The sequence below is a fragment of the Elephas maximus genome, chromosome 16 (genome assembly GCF_024166365.1).
Source record: "Elephas maximus indicus isolate mEleMax1 chromosome 16, mEleMax1 primary haplotype, whole genome shotgun sequence".
NCBI classification, from domain to species: domain Eukaryota; kingdom Metazoa; phylum Chordata; class Mammalia; order Proboscidea; family Elephantidae; genus Elephas; species Elephas maximus.
In genome coordinates this window covers 52,199,648-52,223,953 of record NC_064834.1, presented here as the reverse complement: position 1 = coordinate 52,223,953, position 24,306 = coordinate 52,199,648, and the positions used below count along the sequence as shown (strand labels likewise).

General features: G+C 47.6%; 1 protein-coding gene across 1 annotated transcript in view; it reads right to left on the bottom strand.

Moving 5' to 3' along the window:
• Positions 1-14,301: 14,301 nt before the first annotated feature.
• HIF1AN (hypoxia inducible factor 1 subunit alpha inhibitor) overlaps positions 14,302-24,306 on the bottom strand; it is a 28,106-nt gene continuing 18,101 nt past the window's right edge. The window contains exon 9 of the mRNA XM_049855364.1: positions 14,302-23,660. Within this exon, the coding sequence (XP_049711321.1) occupies positions 23,616-23,660 (45 nt within the window). The 3' untranslated portion in view covers positions 14,302-23,615. The remainder of the gene's footprint in view (positions 23,661-24,306) is intronic.

Genomic DNA, 24,306 nt, shown 5'->3' with positions numbered 1-24,306 from the left:
TTTTCCCCACAGAACAATTGAAATAACCCTTGAAACCCATTTCCCTGGACAAAGTACAGACCACAGGGCCCACATCTCATACCAAGAGAGATGGTGGCAGGACAAGATCACCAGAATTACCATTCCACCTCATGGTGCACAATCTCCCGTCTGCCCAGAGGCTGGGCCATGCCGGCTGTCTCACCAATGGTGGTCAAGCCCTCCCATAGCTATCTGATTTCCCAGAGTGATTTCATTCATTAATTCACTCTCAAAGAAATATTTATTGAGTACCTACTACATGCCAAGCCCTTTGTTAGGTGATAGGAATACAGAGATGAAAAGGACAGACATGGTTCCTGCTCCACTGGGGCTTACAGTCTATGCAAAGACCTGCCCACACTGACACAGATTTATACACATGGTGTGCACTCCCATATGTGTGCACACACAGGTTCTCAAACATACATTTACAGACATACAGTGTCACACACATATTTTGGCAGCCCCTGCAAACACTTGTTGAGCCTAATTTGTATACGAAGGAGCCCTGGTAGCATAATGGTTAAAGCACTCAGTGGCTAACTGAAAGGTCAGCGGTTAGAACCCACCAGAGGATTCATGGGAGAAAAGACCTGGTGATCTGCTCCTATAAAGATTACAGCCTAGGAAACCCTATGGGCAGTTCTACCTTGTCATATAGGGTCACTATGAGTTGAAACTGACTCGGTGGCATACAACAATATGTATGGCACTTAAGTTAGTGCTGTTCAAAAACACATCACACACACACACACAGAATTTACTACCCTGAGACTCCATCAGCAGGGCATAGGAAAGTGGCACGAGATTCTTTATTTCTGTTCCCGCATCTATTCCTGACACCCTGTATGACCTCATGTAATCACTCCTTGACCTTGCAGTATCCCCTTGTACAAAATAGGGCAACACCTGGCCCAGGGATGACCAAACACCCTCTCATTCCCAAGAACCACTCTACTCATGTTCCTTTATGGAATAAAAGTTGCTTTCAGTCTGTCTCTCACTGTGAACCTCTCTCCTTCCTCCACTTGCTGCCTGTCAGACACCCTCCATGTCTCCAGAGGGTCTCCTAAGGTGTTCCTGGGTTTTGTGCTTCTCTTCAGAGTTTGACTGTACCTGGGGATGGGTCCCTGTAGGGTAGAGTGTTCGAGTTCATGTCTGAGTATATACATTTGAGCTCTGTGTATTTGTGTGTCTGCTGTGGGTCTCTGTGTGTTTTTACCCAAGTGAGTGTGTGTGTGTGTGTGTGTGTGCGCCGACACAGACACACACACATACACGAGTACTTGGCTCCCCTAATATGCTGAACGGGCCATTACGCCTCTTGCATGCGGGGCTGGGGGTGGATGGGTTGGGGGGGACAGAGGGAGGCAGCAGGATTCTGTAAGAACATTAAATCCCAAATAAAGTAGAAAATATTTTTTAAAATTACCGACTTCCCGTTTTCTCCGAAATGGAGTGAAACGAGGCTGGTCCCGAGGCGGGGGCTCCTCAGGGCCAGCCACTGGAAAGGGGCAGCGCTTTATTTTTTATTTTTGTAATAAGAGGAACTGAATTAGAAAAAACGGGGAAGGAAGAGCAGAGTCAGATTGTTAAAGGATTCAATGAGCTGTGGCCAATGTATTCGAAAGGTGCTTAAGGCAGCAGAGCCGCTCACCAAACACATACTCGCACGCACGCACACACACTGTCACACACACACACAGCCACACACACCACACCAAGGCACCACACCCCGCCATCACACACACACGGCTGAGACAAAGGCACATTCAGCCATATTCACACTGGGACACACACCCAGAGGCACACCAAACATGTACCACACACCCCACAGCCAACACACCCCAAGATGTACATGTCAACCACAAGCGCCAGGGCAACTCAGATTCCCCCAAGAGACACAAAGTCATCTACCGTGAATAGACAGACACAACAATATAGACACCCCAAGACAAACCCACACACTCACGGTCACACGAAGACACATACACTCACCAGCCTTGGAACCCCACAGATATTTTCATAGATTTTGATACCAATACCAAATACATAGCTACACACCTGTATATTCGCTCCCACAACAGACTCAGAGAGAGTCCCGCACACACCAACATACTTGTTCTCTCACCCAGATACTTGCTATGACCTATCCACGAAGCCGCTCAGGCCCGCAGACCCTACCACACACACCATTGCGCGGTCACCCCACACACCCTGTGTGCACATTATTAGCGATGATACTGCAGATTGATGCATTTAAGCCTCACAATTACCCTGTGAAACAGACACCCTTATCCCTATTTTAGAGATGAAGCAACAAAGCTCAGCAAGGTCAAGCAACCTGCCCGAAGCCACATATCAGCAACAGGCCAAGTCAGGACCCAAATCAGTTTTAAAATTTAAATTGTCATCCACAGAGGGCTGAACAAACACAAACACACATGGTCTTCCTCACATGTTCTCATGCACTGAGACTCATACTCATCTATCTACTCAAATTCAAATTCTCTCACACAAACACCACAGTAACCTACATGTGCATATATGCTCACACCTGCACACACACAGTCTCACACACAGTCATCACCTTCCAAGTCCCTTTCTGTTTTTTTGTTTCTCCAGTTGCTTCTAAATCCTGTCTCCCTAAACAGATTCAGCTAAGGGGATTTTTTACTGGGGCGAGGGAGGGGGCATGAGCTGAGCTCTTCCTCTCAGTTACACCTATGAGACATATTCCTCCCACCCCATTGCTGCCCCCAGCTCCCTCCTCAGGGCCTGGGAAAGGTGAGCTCCAGCTCCCCTTGCCCCACTCTTCCCACACATTCTAACCAAGGGGACATTAAAAAGTGCTGACAGGGCAGGGGAGAGGCCACCTGCCTGCCCGCCAGCAGGGCCACTTTCATCTCTTCCGCCTCCCGCCACAGCCGCCAGCCTTGCCTTCCCTCCCCCAGGTCCCTCTTTATTAATCTGGCCCCGTCTGGCCAGCCCTGGCCCGCCCAGTCGCGCCCATCTCCCTTCTCCCCTCCAGTGCCTGTGGGGGAGGCTATGGCTCCCCAACATCCCAGGGCCGCAGCAGGCAAGCGGAGTCTCCACTCCCCGCATCAATCATCCCAGGGGCCATGGAGAGTGCCTCCAACAGTCTCAGGAAGCTCATTCTCCTCTGGATTTACGGCAGGAGTGGGGTTTTCCCGTACCCCCCCACCCCCCGCCAGACACACAGACACCAACCAAGCCTGACCCAGTCAGGGCCCGCATGCCACACGCTGACAGCCATACATTCACACTACACAGCAACACACACAACCACCCGCAATGTCAGCCACACCTGGTGATGTCGTCTCATCAAGTTACATACAACACTCACAATGACAATCACACGTAACAACACCTAAAGGAGGTTTACACCAACAGCCGTACAGGGTGGGGACAGGGCATTTAGTTACCCTTTGCAACTGGAGATATCTTTTTGAAACACAAATATAATCACGCTGCCTGCTTCCTCCATCTCACCCTGCTGGGGCTAGACTAAAACACAGCACTCCTTCACAGCCTGTGCAGCCCTGCACAGTAGGGCTTCCACTTGCCTCACCAGCCATGGGTCCCCTGTGCTCCAGCCACACTGGCCTTTCAGTCCCTCAACCTCACCTCACTCCTTCTGCCACAGGGCCTTTGCATATGCTGCTTCTTCTACCTGGAATACTCTCTCTTCTATTCTCCTAGTTGACCTTTAGCTCTCAGCTCCAGGGCACTTCCTAACTACGTTAAATTCCCCACTTCCAGTTGAATTCCTAACTAGGTTAAATTCCCCACTTATCTCTCCTCTGTGGCACTTCTCACAGATGTAGTTATATATTTATTTCAGTGATTCTTTTACTTCTTTCTGCTCCTTCCACTAGACTGAAAGCCCTATGAGGGTGGAGAGAATCTGACCCAAAGGCCTACACAGTAGGTACTCAAAAAACATTTGTTGAGTGAGTGAATGACAAACACAAAGAAAAGTTAATAAATCAGCTAGATGTTAATAAATCCCAAAATGTTAAAAGCAGGAAGAATTTGGGGAATCTTGAGTTCTTGCTCTTGCTGTGTGACCTTGGACAAGTCCCTTCACCTCTCTGGGCTGCAGTTTTCTCATCTGTAAATGAAGGCCTTGAACTCTCAGAATGTGCTCTGTGGAGCTCTAGGGAATCTCAGGAGCACGAGAGCTGCTATGAATGAGGGTTGGAGCAATGGCAAGCAAGCTTCAGTCACAGCACCTCTGCTTTTACCTGTGTATGTGTGTTTATGATTCCAGAATCAACGGTTCTAAGGTTTTTTTTTTTTTTTTTAAATAAAGACTTTGAATTCTATTATGAAAACATTCTGCAACCCACTTTGAAGTGTGGCGTCTGGGGTCTCAAATGCTAACAAGCGGCCATCTAAGATGCATCAATGGGTCTCAACCCACCTGGATCAAAGGAGAATGAAGAACACCAAGGTCACACGATAACTATGAGCCCAAGAGACAGAAAGGGCCACATGAAGCAGAGACTTACATCATCCCGAGACCAGAAGAACTAGATGGTGCCTGGCCACAATTGACGACTGCCCTGACAGGGAGCACAACAGAGAACCCCTGAGGGAGCAGGAGATCAGTGGGATGCAGACCCCAAATTCACATAAAAAGACCAGACTTAATGGTCTGACTGAGACTAGAGGAATCCCGGTGGTCATGGTCCCCAAACCTTCTGTTGGCCCAGGACAGGAACCATTCCCGAAGACAACTCATCAGACATGAAAGGGACTGGACAATGGGTAGGAGAGAGAAGCTGATGAAGAGTGAGCTACTTGTATCAGGTGGACACTTGAGACTGTGTTGGCATCTCCTGTCTGGAGGGGAGATAGGAGGGTAGAGAGGGTTAGAAACTGGCAAAATTGTCATGAAAGGAGAGACTGGAAGGGCTGACTCATTAGGGGGAGAGCAAGTGGTAGTATGGAGTAAGGTGTATATAAGCCTATATGTGACAGACTGACTTGATTTGTAAACGTTCACTTAAAGCTCAATAAAAATTATTAAAAAAAAAAAAAAAGACTTTGAAATCCCTGGAATAGGTGATCTCTAGTTCCCCTCCAGAATCTTACAATGCAATAGAAACAAGAATGGGTCCCAAACAGTAAGACACCAGGGCACGTGCTGCTTTTTATCTGCAAAGTCATCTAAGTGGACCCCCCATCTGCAGAAGCAACAGAGGAAAGAAGCAATAAGAACTGAATGAGCCCAATTGGAGGAGGATTCCTAGAGGAGAGGAGTTTTCAACATCCTATGGTGATTCCTAACTCTGGTGACAGATTCAAAGAGACAGAGCTGGTGGGGGGAGGGAGTCAGGGTACCATTTCCCAGAGGGACTGTGATCAAAGCAAGGGTCAAAAAAAAAAAAAAAAAAGGCAAGGCTGGCCTGAACAGGGGTGGCAAAAGAGAATAGGGGGGAGGGTGGTCCTGAAGCTCTTGAGAAGCCCACACCACTCTGTGGATGGCAAACAGGAAAAACCGTGAAGGTAAGTCACCTTAAGGGAGCTGAACTTTAACCCCAGGAAGGGAAGGCTGAAGGCAGAGGAGTCAGCAATCTGTTGAGTCTGGAGGCAGGGTAGGAAAGCCAGGTAAACCAGGAAGGTTACATGGACACGGGCTCTCTGTTTTTCTGTGTTCCTTGAGGCTGGGGAAGAAGAAACAGCCTCAAAACACAGGTTACAGTAGAGAGGGGGAAAAAAAAAAAGGTCAGGGAACAGAGCCTGGAAAATCCACTACTTTCCACCTCGGGTGTGTTTGGTGGCGGTTGTGGGGGGGTCCCTGTGAACGTCTGAGCTCAGGGAAGGACCTCCTCTCCCACTCCCTTCCCCTCATGCAAACTCAGGCCTGTTACAGCTCAGTCTCATTGCTCACCCTTCTCTCTCTCTCCCATACCCTTTTCGTGCCGCCTCCTGAACCACAGCTCCACCCCTCTCGATTCGATTCGATGTTTGCTTCCAGACTTCTCCAGCCATCAGCCATCTCCCCCACTGCCTCCTTCCCTCAGCAGCCCTCTGCCTATTTCTGGCGTCCACTCTGCCATTCTCCAGGAATCACTTGCTTCGGAAGCTACCAGCTTCTAGGCCTTCTCTGTGCAGCAGCTGGCACTGGCGAGGTCCTCCTGGAAACACCCTGCTCCTCTGGCTTTCACAGCCCTTTGTGTCTCGTTCTCAGACCTCTCGGACCTTCCCTGGTTCCCTCTGGCTGCCCTTTTCCTCTTTCTATACACTAAAGATGCCCAGGCTCAGTCAGAAGGTTTTCAGCACTCCCACCTCCACACTCTCTCTTATAACAAACTCATCTACCAGCAGGACTTCAAATTCAACAATCAGCCCCAAAGGAATGACCCACAAAGGGGCCCTACTTTATGTGTATGGAGTGCCATGGGTGCTCAATAGATGTTGATTAATGACTCCCAAATCAGTGCTTCAGTCCTGACTTCCAAACAGCATCTCCAGCTCCTTACTGGACATCTTCTCTCAGACTTCCCATTATCACCTTAAATTCAGTGTGATCACCTTGAGTGCCAAAGTAGCCTACCTTTCCCAGAATTCCCTACCCCAGGGAATCCCAGGCTAGATCTGGGGGCCCAGTTTGTACACTGGGAGTTTTCCTTCATAGTCCCTCAGTGTTGTACATGTTCTGCACACTCCAACGCCAGACCCCAGTGCAGCCCACATACCTTTACTGCTAGGGTTTGGCCTTACTCTCCTAATGGATTCCCAGATGCTCCCCATCCAACCCAACCTCTTCCCTAGCTGCATGAGTGATCTTCCTAAATATGTCAACCTCTGCCCAGAACCCCATGACTCTCCGTTTTTCCTGCTCATTGTCCAGACCCCTCAGCCTGGCTTTCTGGGCTTCTCCTCCAGGAAGCCTTTCCTCCAATAGAGCCTGATTCTTCCCAGCCCCTCACAGATCTCCAAGCTCATTTTAAATGCCCAACACTTGCTCACGCAGCTCTCTGATCTCCAGAGCCACTACTCTTCTGAGGAGTTAAATCCTAAGCACCCTTCCCAGCTGAGCTTCTCCTGCGCACTCTCAACTGGGATGTGACTGACCACTGTTAGCACTCCTAGCTCCCACCCACTAAAAGCCAGTAGTTCCTCCAGACCACCATGACAACAACAATGTCTGTGGTTGTGGCCCACTCATTGGATACTCTTTTCTCACCTTCGCCCACTGCCCAATCCTCTCTAAATATGTCCCAGGATCTTCTTTCACCTTTCTCAAAGTCCTTAGCTTCTGCTGGAGGTTGTGAGGAGTAATGATAATGATGATGACGGTGGTGGGATGACAATGATAGCCTACCCTTGAATAGCACTTTCTATGTACTAGACACTGTTTTAAGCTCTTCATAGCTATTAATTCACTTTATCCTAACAACCCTATAAGATAGTAATATTATTCTCACTTTACAGATAAGGAAATTCAGGGATAATTAAGTAGCTTGCTTAAGGTCATCCACCTAGTAACTGATAAAAAGGGATAATAACAAGAACAGACTTTAGAATCAGAAAAACTTTCTGAATACCAACTGTGTCATCAACTGGCTGTGTGACCCTGGCTAAGTTACTTCCCCTCTCTGAGCCTCAATTTCCTCATTTGTAAAATGGTAATGATAATAATAGCACCTAACACATAGTGGTCTTGTGAGGATTAAATTAGTTCATATAGAACAGTAACTGGCACAAAGCAAGTGCTTCTTTTCTTCACCTCGTGTTCTTCTCTCCACCCAGATCCCACCTGAGATACTTAAAAATAATAATAATGACTCACATTTGAATTCAACCCTTGACTCCAGGGATCAGGCCCTTGACCCCCATGCTGGTACATGAGGTCACTAACTGCCCTCAGGGTGTCCTAGCCCCTAGGCCTGAAACTGTTGTGATTGTGTCACACTGTGGCCTGGTTGCTCCATCCTGCTCCTGGAAGCAGACTCCTGCTTCAGAGCATCAGGCCCAGTCCAGCTCCACTGCATCCCAGCTCTACTGGGCAACACATCAGATATCCAGACTGCTCCTCTGGCTCCCAACCAAATTCCCCACAACAGCAATTCCACCCTTCCCTCCGCATCCCTCCAGCCCAGTCCTGCCCTGGCCACCCTCAATTAGAGCAGCCAACTTCTCAACCTTGACTCTTGCTTTTTTGGAGAACAAAGCCGGGGCCCTGACTGAATCCCTTTCCACCCATTTCTGAGGCTTTGGCCTCTTCCGGGTCCTAGTTCCTTGTCCCTTTTTCCCTTCTAGAGCTTGGCTCCTCCAAGAGTCTGCTCTCTAGTGGTTTCAATCTCTCTCCCTCCAATGACTCCTTCTCCTCTGTCTATAAACTCGCTCATCTCCCTCTGATTAATAAAGCTTTGCTGCAGCTTCTTTTTCAAAATACAGGCCTATCTCCAGTCCCCCTCTGTGTACTTCTCAAAGGATAACCTACAGCTGTCTATACTGGCTGCCCCTATTTCCTCTCCGCCAACTTACCATTCTGCTGATCTTTTAATCACAACTCCAATGACCTTCAAGGGACCCTCACCTCCACCTCCTGCACCCAAACTGTTCAGAGTTTGACCCTGGTGAGGCCCTTCTTCTCCCCTGCCTCCATCTCAAGGACCTCCACTCTCTTGGTTCTTCTCCTTCTTGTCTGGGAAAGGCTTCTCTGGGATGTTCACTCCTGCCCCCAGCCTTCTTCCCTTCTCACTCTGCCCCAACAATTGCTCCTGTCCTCCAATCAAGCTGATCTCTTCACTGTCCTCTAAACCTCAGGTGCTCATTCAACCTCTGTAGCTTTGCTCCTCTTATTTATCTTTCTAGAACAGGCCGACATGCGCCACTCTCCCATCTCAACATTTTTTTCCTTCATTTTTCATGGAATAATAGTCAGAAAATAAATCCTACTCATTTTAAGGAGTTCCTGGGTGGTGCAAATGGTTAATGCACTCGGCTGCTAACAGAAAGGTTCCAAGTTCAAGGCTTGGTGATCTACTTCTGCAAAATCAACCACTGAAAACCCTAGAGAGCACAGCTCTACCCTGAACTACGTAGGATCACCATGAGTAGGCGTTACCATGAGTTGGAATCAACTTGACAGCGACTGGTTTACTCATTTTAAGGTGCACCTCCAGCTGCTGTCCTCTAGGGAGCGTTCTTTGGTAGGCTCTCATCCCCCTCTGACCTCCTAGGTGTTTACTGACAGAACTTCACAACCCAACATTTGACTTTACTGTATCTCCCTTTTCTCTACGTAATGTATGAGTCTTGTCTCCCATATCAGATTTTGGGATCTTCAAAGGCAGGGCATTCACATAAGGTATCTACTCCCCCAAGACCAAGCTGGGAGAGGCTGCACTGGATGGTGTCTAAATTCTCTTCCAGTTCAGTGTTCAAGGACTTGGTAATTTGAGGATTCTTTCTAGAATGTTCCTCTTAGAAGGTCTTCAGAGTTTCTTGGGGGTGTCTTCTGTCAGCTGACATCCACATGTTCCTCTTGGGGAACTGTCAAGAGGATCCCCCCCCTTTTTGGGATGTTGAGACCGGAGAGAAATCAGGAGGGCCAAACAACATTCTGTGTGAGTGGGTAGGAGACAGGGGAATGTCCTGAAGACTCACTCCCTCTCCTCAAATCATACAGGAAGTCCAGGAAGGGACTTTTGAGCATCTCATTGTCTAAGATACAGCCCTTCCCCTTACACAGACACACACATACTCACCTATACCACTGGGGGCTGGAAAGTTCCACAAGAAGCTCTTAAGGAGCAGCCCCTCCCCTCTTACTTCAAAAGAGAGAACTGCCAGAAGCCTGGGGCTGGATGTCTCACCACAAATCACGAAGCACGGCTGCCCCCACGGGGCTTCATTGAGCATGGCAGTCTTCATCACCCCATTCTCTTGGCACCATCATAACAAACCTCCATCTCCTGACCAAGAAAACCCCAACGTACTCCACCCCATCTATCAGCTCCTTTCCGTCCCACTTTTTCCTCCTAGTACACTCTGACCTGATCCCCTTCAACAAGTCATTACACTCAACACTCCCCCGTCATTCCCTCTAAGAGCTGCCTACCCTGGTGCCAACAACCCAGCACCTCGGTACATTCCAGCTCCCCAGGTCTCAAACATCTATTTTGATCTTACACATCATACCCCCATCTCCAGACACTTCCCCTGCCCCCCATCTTGGCTAGGGTCACCTGGAAAGCTTGCCTGTGTGCTCTTGCCATCCCAGCCCCATGATCTTCACACTGTCCCTCCCAAGGACTCGGAAAGGAAGAGAATTAATTACTAGGTAACTTTGTATGTCCCGGAAACCCTGGTGGTGTAGTGGTTAGGAGGTACAGCTGCTTACCCAAAGGTCCGCAGTTCTAATCCACCAGCAGCTCCTTGGAAATCCTGTGGGGCAGTTCTACTCTGTCCTATAGGATCACTGAGTTGGAATCAACGGGTTTGGTTTTTTCGGCTTTCTATGTCCTAGGTCAGTTTCTCAAAGTGACATATGAGGAACATCAGAATTATATGAAGAGCTTAAAAATAGATTCCTGGTCCTGCCCAGAACTACTAACTGACCCTGTGGTGGTTGGGCCAGAAATCTGCATTTTTTAACAAGCTCCTCTGGTGATTCTGCAACAGTTCAGAATAATTGTTCTGGATGCTTGACTCATTCAATCCTCTAACAATGCTGTGAACTTGGCAGTTAAGCTGCTTTACATAAGTAAGGCGCTCCAGACACACAGAGCTCAGGTAAATTGGTGGCAGTCTCGAAGGCAGTCACCGGAGATTCGGCTCTTCCGTGGTCCCACAGTGATGGAGCTCTTGCTCCCGGAGCCCTCCAGTCAGAAGAGCGGCCCTCTCCACGACGGGCTCCACGCCCGGACACACAAGACTCCACGTGCGGAGTAGCTAAGGCTGCAATATGTGGCCCCAACACAAGTCACATCTGGAACCCACGTGTGCTTGTGGCGCAGGCGGACTTTTCCATACCACCCATGTCTTCTAGCTACACAGGAGTCCTGGGCTGACCGCGCCTACGCAGAGCAGGCCCCACGGGCGCCCCGCCGTGGGGGGTGCGAGAAGCAGCCTCGGCCTCACCGCCCACTCCGCTCCCGCCAATGGCTCAGAATCCCTGAGTGGTGCTAGGGCGCCACGCCGTGGCCTCAGTGGGGACTGCATGTCGCAGGAGCGTGCGAGGGAAATATGGTGCATGAGGTCCTCACTTTCAGATTTCTTCCCACATCACTGCCTGGCTTCCTACCCACCCCCACGCTGACCTCCAACCTAGATCCCTTCTAACTAGCCCTAATCCCCCTGACTCAGGAAGGGCTGGGATGAGAGTTACAGGCCAATGCCTTTGGGCACCTACAGGAAGTGAGGGAAAGCAAACAACTGTTTTTTTCCAAATCCCAGAAAAGTGCCCCAGATACAGCTGTTTTTACCTAGGGTCGGATTAGACCTCTACCCTTCATTCCAGAATCTCAGCACCATAGAATCTCTGGCAAGTTTCTGACAGTATTCAGACCCATTACCATGCTGACTGCCTGTTGAAAATATTCTCTCACTTGCCAGGGACCTTCTTAAAAAAGGACCTCCAAATTGGACCTAGTATTCCAGAGGTGGCCTGATGATCTCAGAAAGCAGTGGGGAAACACCTCCCTTGATCTGGAGACTCTGTTTTGGTTAATGCAACTCGTGGTTGTATGAGAGGTATTTTAGCAGACACACCACACAGTTGAGTCATATTGAGCTTGCAGTCAACTAAACCCCCCAGGTCTTTTCTTCATGAGCTGCTGTCAAGCCAGGTCCTCCCCCCCACCTAGTACTTATGTCATTGATTTTGTTTTAACCTAAGTGCAAGACTCAACATTTATCCCTGTTAAATTTAATCTTGTTGGTTCCAGCCCAGTGTTCCAGCCTGTTGAAATCATTTTGAATCCTGACTCTTTCATGCAAAGTATTAGCTGCCCCTCCTAGCTCTATCACCTGCAAACTTGATGAGCCTGTTGCCTTGATTAGCTGTCAATAAAAACGTCAGACTAGACGCAGGCCCAGACTGAACCCTAAGGCATTCTGCTGGAGTTCCCTAGTCTAGGCTGACAAGAATCTATTAATCAACCGTCTGTGGGTCTGGCTCTTCATGAAGCTTTATGGCCATTTGGTTCAGATGTCTCTGCTATGTCTACAGGTATTTGCGAGGCTTTGTCAGCTACTTAGCTGGAAATTTCTTCTGCCCCAGGCTGTGGCCCCCAACATCATGTCCTCTTTTTACCCTCAAGCCTCCACCATCATTTGTTTAACCATTAACTTTAGGGGATTACAGACCTCCAATGGTGCCCCCTCCTGGCCACCTGAGGTGATGTTTCTAAGCTTGAGGGTCTCCCTGGGTGATAACCTTGCCTAATCACTTCCTATCCCACAACTCTGTGCTTCCCCTGAGACCTTATTCCCACACTTAAATTCTCTCTCCTGACTCTTCAATATCTCCCCTTCCACTGACTCCTCTTCCTTTGCCTATAAATAAGTACAGTGGCTTCCCTAACCTTCTACCAGCTGCCTCCTTAAACGCTGGTTGGCTTCTACCTCTGTCCTTTGCTTGGAAACCTAAGCATCTCCAATCTCACCTCCTATGTTTCCTGAACCTTCAGCAATCTAGTTTCCATCCCTTAGCTGAGTAACCATGTTGCCTAGACAGTGGGCAGTGATGGAGATGGGGTCAGGGTTCGAGAATGAGTCAGGAGATTCTGAACCAGGCCAGAAAGATAAGGTGCAATTAGGTATGAAAGCTTCATAAAGCAGAGAGCCTGGGGCCCCTCACAGGCCATAAAAACTAAGGAGGTGATCAGGACATTCACATAACTGAGACATGAGGTTAGAAGCCAGGCAAAGTGTCTGAGAAAGGGGACCGGCAACCAGTCTGGTGTGAGACAAGAGCAGCAAACACTGAGAAGTCCATGCCTGGGAATTTCTTATATATTTCCTATAGGGACTAGAACCAGTCCTGGGGTGAGGTCAGGTGGCAAAAGATAGCCTGGCTGGAGTAGGGATGAAAGGACCAGGCCGGCACTTTTCCTTATTCTAAGATCCTTGGGTGGTACAAATGGTTTGTACTCGTTTTTTTTACTACCCTAAAGGCTGGCAGTCTGAACACACTCAGCATGGAAGAAAGGCCTGGCAATCTGCTTCCATAAAAATTACAGCCAAGAAAACCCTATGGAACAATTCTCTGTAACAAATCCGGTCGCCATGAGCTGGAATTGGCTCATGGCATTTTTTTTTTTTTTTAATTCTAGGCTATACAATGTTAGCTGTTATGAATCTCAGAGAACTTCCAGTTCAAGGGTCATGCACACGAATGCCTATGTGGGACATAAGTGTGTCATAACCAGGTGTAAGAGCGTCAAGAAGAGTGGAGACTCCAGCAAACCGGAAGGAACGTGCCCAAGGAGGCAGCTGCTACTTGGCCCCACTGTTGCCATGTGAAAACGTAATTTCATTGCTGCCAGATCTTCCAATTTTCCAGAGAAGCCAGGAAGTTGGTTTTTTTTGGATTTTTTTTTTTAATCTTAAATGCTGTCAACTAGTTTAAAAACTTTCAAAAGCATGTATAAACAAACAAAAACCTCTGTGGCTCGAATTTGACCTGGGGCAGCCACCTTTTAACTGCTGCCAGATCCATGGTACTTGGAGAGGTGAAGTGACTTGGCTTTGTGGTAATTCACCAATTAGAATCTTCCCTGTTTTTTTTTTTTTTTTATGTCTACCAGGGTGACTTTTGTGTGCAGGAATATTCAGCAATTACTTTGGTTTAAAAAACATACTCTATTTTTCAAAGTTACTTATCCAAAATCCTTTTGTCCAGACACTTTTCTCAACTTTTTTAAGTTCAGCTTCTTGTTGTTGCCATTGAGTTGATTCCAACCTACGGCAACCCGTTATTATTTTGCTTATGAAACAAAGGAGCTTGATTTAATGTCTGATCCAGTTTATAGTTAATTGAACTTTTTAAGCATTTAAATGGCATTGATACATTTAATATATGTGGTGTCCTTAAGTACTTCCTTACTTTACCAAAATACTTTCCCAAGTAATTACTGTATCACCAATAAATTAATGAATAAATACAGCAAATCTGAAGTCATTTCAAATGTTCCAAAATGATATAGAAATTTAGCAAAATTTCAACTTGAAATTTTAAGTCTAATTACTCGACATTTTTTAACTGGAATTACAAGGCAAATCTGTTACTTTAACAGGCAAATTCTCTTCCACATGTCAAGGACTTAAAATACAAACTGCACAGATTCCTTAAAGCAAGCATATTAACACTATGGGTTTAATGTTCTTAAACCTGCCTATCATTCATACTAGGGCCTCCGGCATTAAAAGATGCTTACCTATCAAGGAAATAATTGATACCATTCACATACTTCGGAGGTTACCTTCTCAGATAGCTGAGGCATTTAGTTGGACTACTGGCTGGATTCTGAAAGGACCCAGAAAGTCCTATTCAGGGCCTATCACAAGGTTTCCATCACTTAAAATAGGTGGTGTACCCAGCCATATCCCTGGATTTGATGCTCTTCAGCACCTAACTGCATTTTCTCACAGAAGCCTAGAACCCTACCTAGACTGCTATACGCCTTGATTGGGTGGTGCATTTCCTTGGCTCTGAAAACGTTTAAATGTCTTTCTACTTTCTTTTTATATCCTTCCTTTCTGGGAGGAACACAACCCTTGCAGGTATTAAGATGATACCTGGCTGAATGCAGGATTTCTCTCGTGACTCTGACTTGTAGTCACAATTCCTAAGGTCATTCTCCTGACAGAACTCTGATCTCCTCACTCTCAGTTCAGTGTCTTGTCCTCTACTCCACATTGCCCCATGATGCCTGGCTTTTCCATTTGAGCACTCAGCATTACCTTTTCTTGAAACTCTCACCTCTCAGCATGGCCTTTTCTGTGTCCTGCTCCCACGCCAACCAGATGACGAAAGGATCCCCACGCCATCTCTAACACTGTAGAGTCCTGCCCCCTCTCCATGATTCTTCCCATCACACTCCCACTCCCACAGGGCAATTGATCTCACCCTAGAAAAGGTGTGAACAACTGAGTTCCTTTTTATGCTGGATAAACAGGATGTTTCCTAAGGGGAAAAGATATGGAAGGAAAGGAACTAACATTCACTGAGCACTTTACTAGGCACTGAATTCCTGTTTTCCTTGAATTGTCTCATTCTTTCCCAATTGCTACATGAGGGCGGCCTGCTAAGAAATCAAAGCTCAGAGATGGCAATCTGACCATCCTGCTGTTAGTAAATGGTGAAACCAAGATTCAAACCTAGTCCGTGTAACTCTAAAACTTATGCTTTCTCACCACACAGCTTTTCCTTCTTGTATCATTACTGGTCAACTTTGGCGAAGTGAAAGAACACTATTTTGGTGGAAAACGCTGCTTTACTGCTTTCTTGCTAGGAAAGTAGGAGGCTCTAATCTTGGGACCCCAGCAATTCTGTGCCACACCCACTCTAGAAAAGCTCTCCAGAACCCCAACTCCCAGCAACACCCAACAATTAACATTTATATGTCGCTCAATTTACACAGCATTTTCCACACATTGTCCCATCAACCCTGTAAAGAAGGTAGCAGTATTATTCACCAATTTTAAAGATGAGGGGACTGAAGCATAGAGAGACTATCAGGCCCCGAGACACCCAGTCTATGTGAGGTATATCTAAGATTCACACTTAGGTTCATTGCTTCAAACCTTGTGTTCTTTCTACTCAACCATACTGTATCTTCCACAGCTACTCTCTCCCTTTATTTTCCCAGGGATTTGGTGGTAACCTAGAACCTAGGTCTCTGCTTCTGTTTCCCAAGATCCTACCTTAGCAAAGCTATCTTTGTCTCAGGCCCTGCCCTTTATGAATTTTCAGTCCCTCCCACAACCTTATGATCTTTTCCCCATTTTGCTTCCTCCACCCCAAGTCCTCTCTTCTGATTCCACTTCGAACAACGTGCCTTGAGAGTCGGAGTAGGATCAGAAAAGCTGTGCAACCAGTAGATTCTTTCTCTCCAGCACTAACTAAACTCTGTTCATGACAGTCAGGCTTCATAATAAACTATATCCTGAGTACCCACACTGAGCTGGTTAAAAACATTACCACAAACCCTCAAAACAATGTGCAAGTTATGTGCTATTTCCCACGGCTCACAAGTGAAGGTTTTGAGGCCTAGAGACATTAACTTATAACTTACCCAAGGCGACAAGAGTTAGAAAGTGACAAGTGGGGATTAAAACCCAGGAGTCACTTTCAAAGCCTCTGTTCTTGTCAGTACATCAGACAGGCCTTATGAAAAAATGGCCACACCAACTGTAAAATGTGTGGGGTGGTGCTCAAACAACATGGTCAAAAGGTTACAATTAAGAAATTAAGAACTGTAATTCTCAAGCCCTCATCCTCCTGCCTCTAGACTAACATGGCAGCCTCTGAACCAATCTCCTGTGTCCCTGCCCTCTGTGCAAACTACACACATGCCAGCATCTCCTCTATGCCCTCTGACTGCGCTGCTGGCTGGCACAAGCCTCCAATGCCTCTGGAAGGAACCATTCTTCTATCCTCTTGGGGGCAGCAGGCCTGATGCCTTTTATTTTTATTGACAGTGTTTCGGTATTTTTACTATTGCAGGAAGAAATTTTGGAAGATCATTCCCCAGCAATGAAGGTGGTGATTGGGTTCTTGTGAGAGTTAAGAGGTCACTGAGAAGGGGTAGTAGCTTGCTAACCCGAGCTGGAAAGTTTATGCTCTGCTCATGAACTGATACCTAGACATGCTCTGAGACTAGAAAGAGGATCTTAGTCAGGAAGCTAGACAGGGGAGAGGTAAAGGCTTTGGAAGGGGCCACTGGGAGCTAACAATGACTGAGCCCTTGCTATGGGCCAGATACTCTGCTAAGCCTTTCTGTATCTTATTTCACTTATCTGACAAGGAAGGTGATGTAGCCCCATAAAAATAAAGGTGAGTCTCAGGTAGTTTTGTCACCTTCCCGTGGTTACAAATAATGGCAGATCTAGGATTCAAAGCCAGGTACACAAAGCTCTCATTCTCAACCACTACATTACGCTGCCTCCAAGAGGAAGTCCCCTCCACAATCCTCTGAGGAAGAGGACTGCAGAATGGCTACAAATGAGCATGTTCAACCCGTGTGCACTGCAGTACAGATCTAGGCAAACAACTAAAATGATTTTCAAAGACTTCTATGATTGACCCAAGGGTCATCTTCTTCTTTCAGGAGTCCATTGCTCTTCTGATTTGCAACAAAACCCTTAAACATATAGGAGTGTTTGTTTTTGGACTGGGAGAATGAGAAGCTACAGAAGAAATTTATGTCTTTTACCATGCCCCACCCCCTGGTTACTCATCTTCCAGATATCCACTTAGACTCTGCCACTTCCTGCAGGAAGCCTACCCTAAATGACTAAGCTTGATCAGCTGCTTTTCCTCTGCACACCCGTAACTCCAACTGCCTGCTTGTCTCCCCCACTGAACCAGAGTATGAACATGGGTATAGTGCCCGGAGCAAAATAGTTCAACAAATTGTAGCTACTGAGATTCCAGTCTTTTATTTTTCTGAATTCTCTTCTGAATGCCTGTGCCTTAATATACACATAATTTAAATACATTGAAGGAAATGGGATAAAACTGAATCAATGGGGCCTGGTTTGACTGCTACAGTGTCTCATGGTGTGAGGTAGCAACAGCTTCTCCATGTGTAATGGGAAATCATTTAACTGACCACAGCCCCTGTAGGTGGTCATACCTGACAGCTTCTCACCCTGGACCCCAGGCTGACATGTATGGCTGTGAGTCTGGCTACCAGGGAGAAGAGACATCAGACAACCTTTGTTTCCTTTTCTCTGGAACTGGTTTAGGAGCCAAGACTCTTGTCTCACGCCAATTCAGTATGGGCTTCTCAGGGGTCTTTCTCCTTATTCTTCCCTATGCTTTTCTTCAGAGGGAAGGAATCATGGAAATCTGTTTAGTGATCACTGAAACCAAGTATTTGAATAAGTCACGTAATAAATATAACCACCACAACCATTTATTAAGTGCTTGCCAGGCACAGTGCTAAAGCTTTACAAACATTATTTCAGTTAATCCAACAACCCTGAGGCAGTATTTTCAACACTCCGCCCCCCGCCCCACATATCATCATAGGTGAAGAAACTGAGGCTCAGAGAGGTTAAGTGAATCAACCACGGTCAAACTCAGCTGGTGAGTAGCAAAACTAGAAATCTAAACAACAAAAAAAAAAGACATGACTCCAAAGTCCATGCTTTCAAACACTATGCTAGACTGTTTCCCATTGGAAGTTAAAGGACACATTCTCCTTCCCAAAATATTGCCTAGAGACCAGAGTTTAGGTACGGAAAAAGGCAGGGCCCAATTTATTAACTTCTTTAATCAGCTATCATATTTAAGCTCCCGCAGAAGTGATTATGTGGTTATAGGCTAACCACTGGGACCTCTCTTCTGTTAACCCCCAGCCCTCCAGAGTTTTTCTCATCTAAGACCTCCACTCCTGACATCTGACTACTCAATATGCTGTTCCCCATCCAGCAACCACTGGACTACAGAGTTCAACCAAACTTGGTGACTCAGAGCATCGCCAGACACCTGAAAGAAATGAGACATTCACAAAATGCCCATCATCTCTGAACCACTAGACCTGAAGGCACACAGGACACATTTAGATGGAAACAAACACTCCAGCTCTTCCACCCTGACTTGCCAGGCCCAGCCCCACTCCTGCGGAGTCTCCTAACCCCCACCCTCTGTAGTTACTCTCTGGAGGCCTACTGATCACTGGCTCCTGGGTCTCAAGTTTGCCAAGTTCTGAGGACCTTCAGAAATGCTCCGAAAGTGCTCAGTAGGGCTCCTTTCAGGATCCCAGGTTTGTGAGGATTAGATAGATCTTGCCAACAAGCCGAAAGGGCCACCACAGTTGGAGAGATAAACCAGGATGCGCAGAAATGAAAGAGGAACAGCAAGAGGATGGAGTAGACACGGAGCACATGAACTAGCCTTAGGCAAAAACAGCTACCACGCTCAGAAAAGACAAACCTACGACAAACAAGAATGACCCCAGGGAAAGCAGCCCTAGGGACAGTGTCAGTTTATCCCGACATAGCCAAGGAATTCCTAAGGTGAATGGCAACTCTTCAGGAAAAAGGACCTTGCTGAAGGAAGCACTGGAGACTGAGCAGAGGGAAGCTGGGTAGGAGAAATTGAAGGACTTCTGGAAAGGGAAGCTGGAACATTCCTTTAAAAAAGGCAGTTTGAGAAGACACCAGAGAACCGGGCAGGGGGCTAGAGGACAAACAACTGCAGGTTCCTGAGAAAGGGGAAGAGAATACGGGCTGAAAGGTCAGTGCCTTTGGAACTCTATGAGCCACTTCTGGGTGATAACCCCTCTCCTGTCATCTACCAGTCTAGTGTAAAACTGTTTAGAGGGTAATTCCTTTACTAAATCCTGCACTGGATTTTAAAGGGTAGAAGATCCAAATGTAGGGAATTCACTGAGGGAGGAGACAAAGGCCTATTCTTGGGGAGTTCACATTCTCAGAGGACACAGAGAACCCCTCCCCACTTCCACCCCCCATGCTTCCTTGAGGGGACCTCTGATCTAAGGAACCCCTGCATTCAAGTCACAAAACTGAGGAACAAGTACTAACTGGTGCAATTTAAAAATGCCCTTAAAGTCTGAAAAGACTGAGGAGGTGAGAGGTGAGGTAACTCGGTGACCTGGAAGATCCAAGTTGGGATTCTCTACACGGTAAAACTCAGCCAGTTAGTTAACCTTATCACTGGCTCACACATCTGGGCCAGGGGCCTCAATGCACCCCATATAACCACAGCTGTATTGACATAAAAAGACAAACAAATCAGCATTGCTGGGGGGCCTAGAGTGACGATGCCCTCCCACGGGGAGCCCAGGGATTTGGAGGAGTTTTGTTCTCCACTGATCTTCCTTTCCCTAACATGGTCCACACTGAGAGCACAATGATAGGGCTTCACGATCTCTGATTGTTTCAGAAAGACCTGGTTTTCTCCACACCCTGCTATGCTGGACTGGATTTGTCACAGGTGATGTTATCGGGAGTGTTGACTATTACAAAGACATTTTCTGCAAACACTAAACACGTCAAAACTATTCTCGTTACTCCTTGCCCGGTAGCTTGTACTCAACACCCATCTATCTTTATCATTCTTGGTTCAGGCCCAAAAATGTCTACTCCTGTATCCATCTCAGGCCCACCCAGTCTTGATACAAGCTCAGCCCACTTGTGGGAATACTGAAAGGGTGTGTGACCTAGAGGTCTCTGGGTGGCAGAGGGAGGGAGTGTATCCCCACACTGAGCAGGCCCATTGCTAAGGATCCTTCCCCTCTCTGATTCCTAACAGATTCAGATTAATGATCGCTCATTCCTAATTGTCAAATTTCTTTTCCTTCATCCTGTGTCTAATCACCAGTGACAGAAACCATTACGCAAATGAGAGCAGACGACTTCCCCCAACTGTTCACGTTGGTAAAAACCTTGTAATTTAGAGCCCTGATTTGTAGAGGAAGCTGGTCTCCCCCAGGCATCCCGGGCATCTGCTCAACTGATGCCCAGAACAGCCCCTCCCCCACACCCAGCACCAACCCCCCAACAAATATTTGACTTCACAAAACGGTAGTTTCCTCTGCACCTGCTGCTGTGAAAACAGGAGCCTGCAGTTTGGCTGACCCCTATATAGGCCCATATCCCCAACTCCCTCGCTGTGTATGCCTCCCATCCTGCCCGCTAGGATGGATGGTAACCAACTGCAGAGGATGTTTCTTCCCTCACAAGCAGAACTTGAGCCTAAAGAGCCCTAGCCTAGGTGAGTGAAGGGAAAAGCTTTGATCTCAGAACAGGAGTCAAGGCTCTTAGTGACCACCAAGAACTAGGCTTTCAGTTCTATAGATGAACATGCATGCTGGGGAGAAATTACGGGACACACAAGTAACACAATGGAATCTAGAACTCAGGTCTCCATACCTCCTTCTAGCACTCTTAACCCATACTACAGTCTCCTGGGAAGTTTTAGCAAGATGCTTTTAGCTGGAGGCCAGAAGAGCTTTCTCCCTAAGCTGATCCTCTGAACCCTCTTGGTTTAGCCTGCCTGTGCCATACAGTGCCCAGTGGCGTGAGATTGGAGGCCAGACGCTGTAGTACAAGGGAGAGAATTAAGGCAAGACAATCAACAGAGTTTGGTGGAATGGAAAGAGCAGCGTTTGCCATCAAACAGCACTAGGTTCAAATTTGATTGCCACTAATCACTTAGCCTCTCTGAGCCCATTTCTAAATCTGTAAAATGAGAATACCTACCTTGTAGGATGGCGACGAACAAAGATAAAAGCACTAGGCACGTATCAGGAAGCTAATAATTGGGGGCCTCTATTATATTACCCAAAGATCAGGACCAATCCTGTGAACGTTTCAAAGTTAGCCTTTCCCAGTTGGCCATCACCTTGGGTCAGGCCTGTGTCAGCACAGCACCCAGTGAGGACCAGCTGAGGGGCACCCGCCTCCCTGCTGCACATCGCCCACATCTTTAAGGCTGAGCCAGGAATGCAGCAGGCCTGCCGAGGAGCGTGAACATAATCTACAACCTTTCTAAGTATGGTTGTGGCCCAAGTTCATGCTCAGTCTGCTTGGTTTTCTTTGCTGCGCTCCTCTTTCCCAAGAGATGGAGAACACGCAGTCATTTTTCAAGATTAGCTATATTTGAAAGAACTACACTTGAAAAGGTACCATGTTTGCACACCCACTCTATCAGAAAACCCCAGAATGAGGTTCTAAAAATAAACACAAACATCCCTTCCCCCCAAATACACACACAGGTGCACACACACATCCACACACATCCTCTCAGTCCATTTTTAGTGCACTGTAAACTGAGCTTTGGGGGTTAGAGCCATAGCTCAGACACTGGAAATACACCTTTGGCAAAAAAAAGGGGGGGGGGGGCAGAGACTTCCAACTCCTCTTTCTTTTCAGTGAGAAGGGGGATGGAGATGGGAGTGGAGGTGATAAGAGAGAGGGCCATCACACTCACTCCAGGGCCCTACTCTCAATGAATAGATGTGAACGACAGCCCTTCAAGTGCTACAGTGCACAGCTGCCCAGCTAGCTGTAAGCTGCAGCCCTGAGAGGGGTTCCCATGAGTAGCTATGAACAGAAAAGGAAATTCCACTTCTGTGCTCCATAAGTTGCCCTGACTTTTGAGGGTGTTTCCAGGGCATTAGAGTGGGGTCTGGCAGAGGCGCTGGCTTAATGAGGCAAGGCTACATTTTTGACCTTGCCTTGAGGTGAATGACAGGTGGTGAGTTAGCTGCCTAAGCTTGACCCCATTTCATCTACTCAGCCAGGGAGCTCAGCAGGAGTAGAGGATGTGGCCTGGGCAGGGAGAGCCACAGGGCCTTGAGGCTCTAGCAGTCAGCCTCAGGCTGGTTGCAGTAAGACCTGACCAACAAACAATGGCTAAAATCTGAGTGAAAATGCTTTAGGCTAGGTCAGGCAGTACTTCCCTGGACTCCTACTGCACTGTCCCACTGGACAAGGTTAAGCAGTAGAGAACCTTGGTAAACTGAAGAGGCTGGCCAGCATGGACATGCATGCACGCACACACACACACTTTCTCTCTCTCTCTCTCACACACACACACACACAAACACACACACACAGAGAGAGAGAGAGAAAGAGGGAGAGAGAGAGAAGCTTGCATCCCAAGAACCTAGAGAAGCCACCACTAGGAGAACTCCCTTGGTGCCCTGCACAGGGAGTAAGAGCTGGTGCTGAAAGAGAAGCTGTATATGTCTGCAATTTGGAACTTATGCACAATCCTTGGTTCTCATGTCACAAGGCTCCTTCCTGTGTATGGCCTGAGTTTGAAGGTCTAAGCTGGAACCCTACCTAATTCTTTCTCACAGGACAGCTGTCAGGCTCTCAAAGGTAAGCCTCCTCCTCCCTCTCCCCATTAAAGTTCCAGTAGCCATTCCTACCCAGCCTAGAGTCTGACTGTGTGAAAGCTGGAGGGGGGCAGACTGACCTAATGGTCAGGATAGCTCTGGCCCTGCAGTTCAGATGCAGTGGGGGTCCCAGAAGCATCTCCTCTCTCAGGCTGAGGCACTGAGGTTGCAAGGAACAGACACACATACATCCCAGGGTTGACAGACGGACACACACAGACATGAAGACACTCAGAAGTTGGGACTCCATACACTGAATGCAGGACTTAAGGGGGGGCAGAGAGGAAAGGTGCTGGGGCACAAGAGGCAAGGGCAAGAAGTCCCTCCAAATGGGAGTGGAGTGCCAACCTCCCTGCCTTGCCCCAAACACCTGCCTCCAGGGCCATGGCAAGAGTCCAGTCCATTAAGTGCAGCGTGCAATACTAGCGCTTGGAATCTCCCGTCCTCATCAATGAAGCGGTGTGGACGGGATAGCAGTCACCTGGCAGGAGGCCTCGAACCCCTGGCAGGCTAGTTGTATCGGCCCTTGATCATTGTGTTCAACAAGGGCCCCACCTGTGAAGAGACATGAGGAGCCAGTCAGAACTGCCTGTTCCCTGGCCTTAGAGCTGGATGGGCATATCTGGAGAACTCAACCTTGTAAATCCTCTAACCAACTCTTCCTGGAGGTCAATCCAGTATTTTGGGACACAACTCTATCTCTGGGATCTCACAATGCTCTGTACCTATAAGCCGCACCAAACTAACAGGCCCAAGGGACTAAACCCCAAACACCCGAGAGTGAGCATCTACATGTTTCTCCAATGCACCTTAAGAGTGTTAAATGCCTCTATATTCTCTCAAAAGGTCACCTGTAATTGGGGCTGGTGCCACCTCCCAATCCTAACGGCCCTCCAGATGCACGTCCACCCACAGGAAGGAGGTAAGAGCATTATAAATACAAACCTCCTCTATTTACTCAATTGGCCATTGGAGCACCTGTGTGGGAAGCAGGTCAACATTACCTAGAGCTGCCTTGGCACAGCTGGGATACTGCAAGGAGATGCTTTACTGCGCGCTTCCCAGTCCAGAAGAATCCCCTTAGGGGTCCCCAGCTGGCACACAAGCCCCACGGGGAACATTATCACTAGCATGGAACAGATTTTAATTGATCCACCATTCAAGCCCAGCTCTCTCCAGAAAACAAGGATTTTCTGAACGT